General features: G+C 46.2%; 1 protein-coding gene across 1 annotated transcript in view; it reads right to left on the bottom strand.

Annotated features, from left to right (window-relative positions):
• Positions 1 to 993: 993 nt before the first annotated feature.
• Cacna2d4 (calcium voltage-gated channel auxiliary subunit alpha2delta 4) overlaps positions 994 to 8,720 on the bottom strand; it is a 40,223-nt gene continuing 32,496 nt past the window's right edge. Inside the window, 5 exon segments of the mRNA XM_033759171.1 lie at positions 994 to 1,238; positions 1,756 to 1,853; positions 1,923 to 1,968; positions 3,626 to 3,693; positions 4,576 to 4,637. Coding sequence (XP_033615062.1) covers positions 994 to 1,238; positions 1,756 to 1,853; positions 1,923 to 1,968; positions 3,626 to 3,693; positions 4,576 to 4,637 — 519 coding nt within the window.

The following is an 8,720-nucleotide window of genomic DNA, read 5'->3' as shown; positions in this document are numbered from 1 at the left end:
ATAGTGCCTGGACCACTATGAGCTATTCCTTGCTGTATTTTAGGTTTTATTTTTTAAGGGTCGACATTTGTATGGTTCACAATTGTACAAAAAAAAAATCACACAGTTCAGTGTCCTGTCCATACCTAGCCCAGTTCCTCATGGTTTTAACAGAGAAAAATCAACAAGAATCTGTCCTAAGCAGCTTCCCACAGGTACCACATGCACACACATGCACATATGTACTGTGTTCTCTCCCCTCTTGTGCAGAAATGCTGGGCACAATATGCATACTTCTTCACACCGTGCACCAGGAGATTGCTATTATAAGATTCTGTTGGAAGACTTATTAGGATATCAGTAATAAGCTAATTTATTGAATGTGCAGGGGAGGTTTGAGATCTTTATATGTTGGATCTTCCTGTTCAGGAACAAGATATAGCCCACTGTAATTTTTTTTTTTTTTTTTTTTTTTTTGTACTGGGGATTGAACTCAGGCCCTGTGCTTGTGAGGCAGGCAGCAGAACCACCGAACTAAATCCCTGGCCTCACTGTAATCTTAATTTTATCAATATCACACTGTCTCCCAACACTCATGCCCCCCTCCCCCACAGTTTTATGACACTCGTCTTTCTACCTGGCCACTGAACACACCAGGGAAAATGCAGCAGAGGGAGTGAGGAATCTAAAGGGTTACAAAACACTCCCTTCTCTGGATTTTACCTGGTGTCACTACATGACCTTCCCTCCTAGAAACAAGGCTCCAAACTATCTGAACTGCTCTCACAGGAGCACTTAGGTTGATGAGATTCCTTGGGCAGAGTCCAACCCAGACAGAAGGGTCCTTGGGATGGGGCTGCCTTGGGGTGAGACCTAGATCCGTGCCCCAGGGCACCTGCACTTGGTATTTACTCAGTGAGGAGCAGACAGCAGTCCTGGGCTGTGCGGAAGTTTTGCAGAGCCCCACTGTCCAGAAGGCTTGGTGTGAAGGTTGTTCCTGCCCTGTACCTCACTCTACATGCTCCTGTCCTCATCATCGATGTCCGAACCCCCTGCACTGCCAGCCAAGTGCTGGAAGGACTCCTGACTCAGCCAAGGGATGCTGGAGGCCAGAGCAGCAAGCTGTTTTTCCTCCCTGGAACTCTCAGCCCCTCCTGGGACGTACTCAGAGATGTTGAGAGCCAGTGCTGTCCAGTAGGCTTCCATAGGGGCGGTCACCACTGCGTCAAACAGCACCTCCCGCACCAGCTCCTCATCACCTGGGGGCAAAGTCCCAGGAGAGCAAGCCATTTGTTTCCCCCTTTTCCAGGGAGCTCCCCAGTAGTGTTTGTGCAGAGGAACTTAAGGGCTAAGCTTGGAAAATCCTCAGAGGCCACGGGCTCTGTGAGGCCATCTGGCCAGATGTTGTTGTTGGGGCTTCAGCGCACAGAGTATCAGCTGCTTTCCCAGGGCCACTGCTAGGTGATGATAGACACAGAGCTGACAGGCAGGTGGATGTCCTTAACAGTGCTTGGTGAACAGAGCTTCCACAAGATGCCAGTTCCTGACATGGGAACAGCCTAGGTCACCACAGTTCCAGTAGTGTCTAGTTTGGTCCTGTGGTGAGGCTGGCCACGCCTTCTCCCTCTGAGATTATCCCTGTTCTGCCTAGACCTCTCGTGTTCCAGGGATGGGCCATGTGCAGCCTCCTCTCCTCCCACCTCCTAACCCCTTCCTCCTTGCAAAACTGTAGGGATCTGGAGGACAAGTCACCCCCGTGGCATGGGTGGCACTCACATTCCAGGTCTGGGTCCTCCCCTGTTAGGAAGTGGATTATGGCCTCCACCTGGCTGAGCTTCCTGTGGTCTGGGTCAGTATCTGTGATGCAGTAGATCCTGGAACCGGGGAGAGTCCGTTACCTCAAAAACCCACCTTTCTCCCTCCCACCTTCTATTCCTGCTTACCAGTCGCTGGCCAGGGTCAGGTCTGGGTGAAGCAAGTCATGCAGGCCTGGAACCAGAGTGCACACTTAGGACAATGTCCCTGCTGGGGGTGTCCCCCCAGGTGCTCAGGGACAGCCGCCCAGTGCGATTCTGTAGGATGGCTGGGTTTTGGTCTTTCTCATTTGCAGCCAGAGGGGAGCTTAACTGACAGAACATTGCCAGGTTTGCACAGAGCAGCCTGTGCCCAAATCCCGAATGCTCCTCAGGGCTGGGATGAGCACCACATCTTCATTGAGCTACCAGCCAGCCAGAGTCCCTCCTTCCTCTTTCTCTCCTTCCTCTTTCACATCGTTCCCATTTTCCAGGTTGGAATCTAGTCATTGTAGTTAGGCTACATGAGCAGCTACATTTAATTCCCCTTAGCATCTCCCTTCAAGGAACCAGTGATTGTGCCTTCACTGGCTCCCTTGGCCCCACTGAGCTGTGGCCAGTGAGAAATGAGGCAAAACGTGGGCCATGTGTGTCCCTGAGCTCTCTGTGGCCCCCTGCCCTGCTCAGGGCCTGCACTGATTATGCTCAGTATTTCATTGTGGATTGAATTCAGCACTCAAACATAAACAGGTGCTGCAGTTTGGTTGAATTTGTAGGACAGGATGATGGAAAGGCTAGCGGGCATCCGGGAGCCCTTTGAAGGAAGGCTGGACTAACAGAGACACAAATAGCTACAGAGTTAAATCTCGGCCTCCAGAGGCCCAGCTGACCTCATGACTTCCAGCCCCTGGACCAAAAGTGGGTCTGTTCCCTGGAGTAATGTCACATGGGGATATCTGGGTAGAGGAAGAAGACACAGGGAAGGCCAGGGAGTATAATGGCTTGGGAGCTTCAGAGGGCAGAGGAGGAGGAGACTCTGATATTGGGGCCAATCTCTCTGAAAGGGCAATGTGGGGGGCACCAGGTGGGCGTAGGCAAGGTTTGTCCAAGGTAGCTCTCCAAAGAGTGTCACCTGTGCGAGGACCTGAGGGTGCGTCAGGGTGAGCTTGGAGAAGAGGTGGGGGCTGGAGCAGAGAGCATTTCAGGGTGGGGGCACAGCACTCAGGAAGACCTTGGTGGTCAGTGCAGGGGGACTGAGAAGTTCAGAAAGCTATTAGCAGAGATGTGGTCAGATTTGGCACTCTAGAAAGATGGCTGGGGCCGATGTTCAGAGAAAGAAAGATAGAGAGCCTATCGGGAGGCTATGCTGCTGTCCAGGGGAGAGGTCACAATGGCTAGGGTGGCAGAATCATGAGTGGGCCCAGGAGCCATATGTCGGGGGTCTCATGAGAAGGGACAAAGGGGGCACAGGCAGAGACAGCTGTCCTGGAACTTGCGATCTTCCTGAAGGTGTTCCCACTGCTCCGTGCTCAATCCCTCACCCTTCCCACCTCCTTTCTACCCTTGGTGTAGTCTTGTGATAGAAAATGCAGTTTTGCAAAGAAACGCATCTCTGGACAGCCCTTCTCTCTAGCTTAGCAAGGCCACCCAGGATCTGACAACACGGGGCTGGCAATTCTTTGGGTTTGTTGGTTTGATGTTGACTGCTGGAAGCCACAGGGACACACAGCACTCCCCACTTCCAGTAGTGCTGTCCTCCAGGCTGCATGCACTTAAGCCTGGGACTGCGAGGCAGCCAAACGAGTCCCATCCAGGGTCTTGGGAAAATCCCATCAGTGCTTGGTCCAACTTACCTTCTTCCACAGATGTGTTTCCCAGGAGGATACGTTCCCCATGGCCCCTGGACAGCACCATGCCCAAGCTGGAAAGAGAGAGAGGGGAAGGCATCGCACAGGCCTGGGAATACCACTAGCTCCTGATCAGCCCCTCCTCCTGAGAAAGTCCTGGGAACGCCACTCTGAGGACTCCTCACACCATTTTAATTGAGGCCCATCCTGCATGTCACAGGACCCCCTGAAACAAAGAGAGGTCTGTGTGCCCCAGGAGCACGACAGTCCTTTCCCACTGGGTGAGTCCTGCCAGCCTTCTTCTCCTGGTGGAAACCAGGTCTGAAACCTTGGAGCTTTAAAAGCTGTAGTGCCTGGGCTCCACCCTAGGAATTTGGAACCACTGGGTTTGCTTGGGGGCTAAGCATTGGTAATTTTATAAAACTCCTTGTGTATTCAAATGAGCGGTCAGGGCAAGGAGAAACAGGGCTTTGCTGAGAAACAAGGTAACTCGGGAGCAAGGACCACTTGTTTCCCAATCTGTGCAAAGCTTAGAGTCAAATATTTGTATAATTAAAGAGAACCTCAAAGATGTTCCAATTTGATCCTTTCATCTTATAAGGCACCGCTCTGAGATCTTTAAGTAGATTGTGCCATTTCATCCTCACAGCACTGCCAAGAAGAAGCTGCTATCATTAATTCCATTTTATAGGTGAGGAATCTAAGGCACAGAAGGTTAAATAACTTAAGGTCCCACAACCTGTAATTGGTGGCCCTGGGATTCAAACCAGGACTTTGGCTAAGGAACCAGCAATCCTGGCCACATTGGCAAAGCAGGTCTAGACTTTTTCTGAAGGCTGATCTGGGTCTTTTGCTACAAAGCTTCCAATATGAGACAATCCATCTCCCAGACCCAAAAGTTGCACCCTGAGTCCCACCTACCCTCTCCCCTGCTAATAAGGCCAGGGGTCCCTCACCTGAAAGGTGTGTCACTTATGTCCGTGAAGAAGTAATCATTGGTCAGGAAAAGGACTCGTTTCTGAGAGAGCAGAAAGGACACATGCTTGGTGAAGAGGAGAGGGGCTGCCCGCGTCTCGACCTCCTCACCCACCTCCAGGCCACCTCTCTGGCCACCCCATCATGCCCTCTTATTGACATCTATAAGCAGGATCATCTCAGGTCCAGAAAATTGTGGCCCAGGGTAGGAGTGGGGCTGTCTGGTTAAAGAGCAAGGTCTGGACCTGCCCTGTCATCATGGTGGCCCCACGATGTGGCTACTGAGCATGTGCAATGTGTGACTGGTAAACTAAGTATTCAAATTTTAGCTCCTTGTTTGCTTATTTATTTTTGGTACCAGGGATTAAACTCAGGACCTTACGCTTGCTAAGGCAGGTGACGGCACCACTGAGCTAAATGCCCAGCTGTTTTAGTTTATTTTGATTTATATGAATTTAAATGATAGCCAGTGCGGCTGGTGGCTACAATATTTGGTGAGTTCAGGGTTCCTATGGGGTCAGAAAGCAGCTGCCTGAAGGGCTGAAAGCTTTTAGAACACATGCAGACGGTCCACTTACAAGCTTCCCTGTCTAGAATACAGCCCAGGGAGAATGGGGACGCTGTAGCCTTTCCAGGGCACCCCCTCCCCAGCTACATCATTGTTTTATACCCTTTTCCTTGCAAAGCTGCTATCTTTGCAGTTGTAGCTTAATTTGTAGAACCGGCGTGTCAGGTGGTACGTACAGTAGCCAGGGGTACTGGCTGGGCTGGGCACATGGTGTTAGCCCAGCATAGCCACACACAAGTTTTGGGCTCTAAGGCAAGTTACTTCTGTGAGCATCAGTGTTCTTGTTTGTAAGTCAGGGTGAGGGGGAATGTATCTCACACCAAGTTGCTGTGAGGTTGTGTTCCCGGCTCTCAAGCTCTGTGGAATGTGCTATCTCGGATCACAAGATTTTGTCAGTATGAAAGCCACAGCCTGCATCTGGCCCAGGATCTGCACTATTTTTCTACTTCTGTCTGACTTTTCCTTATCGTGAAAATTAGAATGAAATGTTAGAAGGGACACAGAGGAAGAGAGTGCCAGGAATGGTTTGCTTGCTTGCTTTTTTTTTTTTTTTTTTTTGGAATGAGGATCAAACTTGGGACCTTGTGCTTATGATGAGGCTGGTGGTGGCACCACTGAGCTAAATACCTGACCCTGGTTTGCTTTCTATAGGAAAAGGGCTTTAGAACAAGCGAGGTGCCTGGCTGTCCAGCCCTGTCCTCAGTGTCCAGCCGGGGCCTCCTACCCCCTCTGTCAGTCAGCTCCCTGAGATCGCCCATAACAGCAGTCATGGAAATGGCAGAGTTGGGAACCAGCATGGGCGATAAGAACTTGGGAGTCCTGGGAGACAAAATGGGCTGGCTTGAGCATCAGAAGTAGAGGTCATCTTTTAAATTTTTTCCTTCTTTTTTTTTTACTTGAAAAAACAGTGAATCACCTAGATCTTAACTGTATCATTCAATTAGTTTTGATTAATTAGTCTACAGCCAAGAAATGACCTCCCCGGTCATGACATGGGATGCTTGCATTCTCTACAATCTCTGCCTGGCCCTTCTAGTTCATCCGCGTCTTGCCCTGTACAGCAAATGCTTGCTCTGAATTTTGTCCTCAGAGTAGCTTGGCCTGTTTTTATGGTATGTACTCATTTGGTCTGACTTCTTTTGTGCAACATGTTTTTGAGATCCATTTACTTTGCTGTGCATATCAGGAGTTTGTTCTTTTCTGCTGCTGAGTAGTACTACAGTGTATGGTCATGCCATAGTTTGCTTCTATTTCCAGATATCAATGGATACTGGGGTTGATTCTATTTTGGACTTATGGGAATGAAACTGCCATAGCCACACTGAAACACATCTTAAGGACATTCATTTCTCTTCATAAATGGGTAGAAATGGAATGTTGAGACATTTGGTAAAATATATGTAGCTTTATTTAAAGACTCCTGCCAGTTTCCCAGTTGTTTTACTCTTTTTCTTTCTTTCTTCCTTTTTTTTTTTTTTTTTTTTTTTTTTTTTTTTTTTTGTGGTACTGGGGATTGATCTTGGGTCCTTGCACTTGCATAGCAGGTGGTGGAACCACTGAGCTAAATTCCCAGCCCTGTTTTACTCTTTGATACTCTCACTACCTGTATAGTAGAGTTTTAGTTTCTCTGCATCTGTGCCAGCATTTGGTCTTTTAAATTTTAGCCATCATATAGGGTGTTAAGTGGAGTCTTCTAGTCTTAACTGGCAGTGTTTGGATGACTTACAGGGTTAAGCGTTCTTTCAAGTGCTATTTGGCCAGGTGCATATCTAACTCCCATTATGATGTGTTTGCTTAAGTACTCTGTACATTTTTTAAAATGGATTTTTATTCTTTTTGTTATTGCTTTGTAGGAGTTCTTTATGTATTTCTGAGTATATTTGTTTTCATTTTAACTTCCTTGCTTTTTAATTTTTTAACAATTTCTTATACTTTTTACTTTTCTTTTGCTGAGCAGGACTTTATACTTTTAATGAGATTCAGTTTATTCAATTTTATTTTATAGTTAATGCTTTTTGTGTTGTCCAAAATTTTTTTTGCATACTCTAAAGTTGAGATTTTTTTTTTTTGTAAAAGCTTTACAGTTTTAAACTTTATATGGAGGGCTATAATCCACCTCAAACTAATTTTTGTGTGGGGTATGTGGCATGGTTCAGTGCTTGAAAGACATTGTCTAATTGTTTCTGAAGGAGAAGTTAGCCATCATTCTTACTATTTTCCTCTCTATGATGCATCTCTTTTTCTTCTAAATTCTCTGAAAAATTTTAAATTTTCAGTAGTGGATCTATTTCATGCCCAGTTGTGGGTTTCTTTTTGTTTTTCTTCTGCATAGAGTTTCTTGAAATTATTGAATCAGTAGATTGATGTTTTAACCAAATTCAAGGCTTCCCCAACCATGAGTTTTTCAAATCATCGTTTCTCTTCTCTGTTTGAACTCTGTATTGGTCAGCTTTCGTCGCTGTGACCGAATACCTGCCATAGATGACTTAAAGGGGGCTCTGGCCCATGGTCAGCAGAGCCTTCATGGAGAAAGGGAACGACAGGACAGCTGCTTACCTCATAGCGACCAGGAAGCTAAGTGATCAAGAACCAGAGGAAAAAATATACCCTTCAAAGGAATATACCCTGAAATGACCTACTTCCTCCAATTAGGCTTAGTGTAAATTTTAGGTTCCCTTAGCCCAAAAAAGAAAAAAGGAATATGTACATATATTTGTATCTATACTATATACATGATTATATTATTTTTTGACCGTAATAATTATTTAATTAGGTATATGTATATCAATACATTATTTGTATATCTTAAATATATACAATAAAAATAGGCCTAATGTAAAAACAATGTTCATTCTTTTCTTGTAGTGATTTTGTACCATGTCAAATAGCTGAGTTGAAAAGTACATTTCTTGGACTCGATCCCTGTGTGGGCCCAAGTTGGGTTGGCCAAAGCAAAGTCTGCTAGAGACTTTCAAGTATTCAATCATTTAATAACAGCACAGGTGACTGTGACCCAGGAGAATTGAATGATGACAGATATTTCCCACAATGCCTTAAGAAAGTTTTCCTTGGCCTGGACCTGTACTTAAACATTGTTTCTACAGAGGAACCAGCTTATCCACTGAGATGCACCACTAAACTGAGAGGGCCAGGAATGAGAGGCAACTGGAACACACTAATTGTCAGGGACTTTTAGGAAGAGAAGACATTTGGGAGACAGAGTAAAACAAATAAACAAATAGCCACATCAGAGAAGAGAGGCATCATAATAGGCCAGAGCAGGGAAAAGCTCAATGCCTCTTGCTGACCCCATACACAATGTGTGCTTCTGGGGAAAGAAAGATTAAACAGGGCTGAATGAAATCTAATGGGTAGAGGGAGTGTACATATCAGTTTTTAAAAAATATTTATTTGTATTTGCATTGCTAGGGCCTCATTCATGCTAGGCAAAGCTCTAGCACTGAGCTATATCTCCAAGACCCCAAGATACCAAATTTTAAGATGAAATAGAAATAGTATTTCAAAGACACTTTGGGGATTTTTTTTTTTTTTTTTTTT

This window comes from Fukomys damarensis, unplaced genomic scaffold (genome assembly GCF_012274545.1).
Source record: "Fukomys damarensis isolate Sample0158 unplaced genomic scaffold, DMR_v1.0_HiC HiC_scaffold_5, whole genome shotgun sequence".
Lineage (NCBI taxonomy): Eukaryota > Metazoa > Chordata > Mammalia > Rodentia > Bathyergidae > Fukomys > Fukomys damarensis.
Note: the sequence above shows the minus strand (reverse complement) of the source record. Positions and strands in the feature narration are given on the sequence as shown.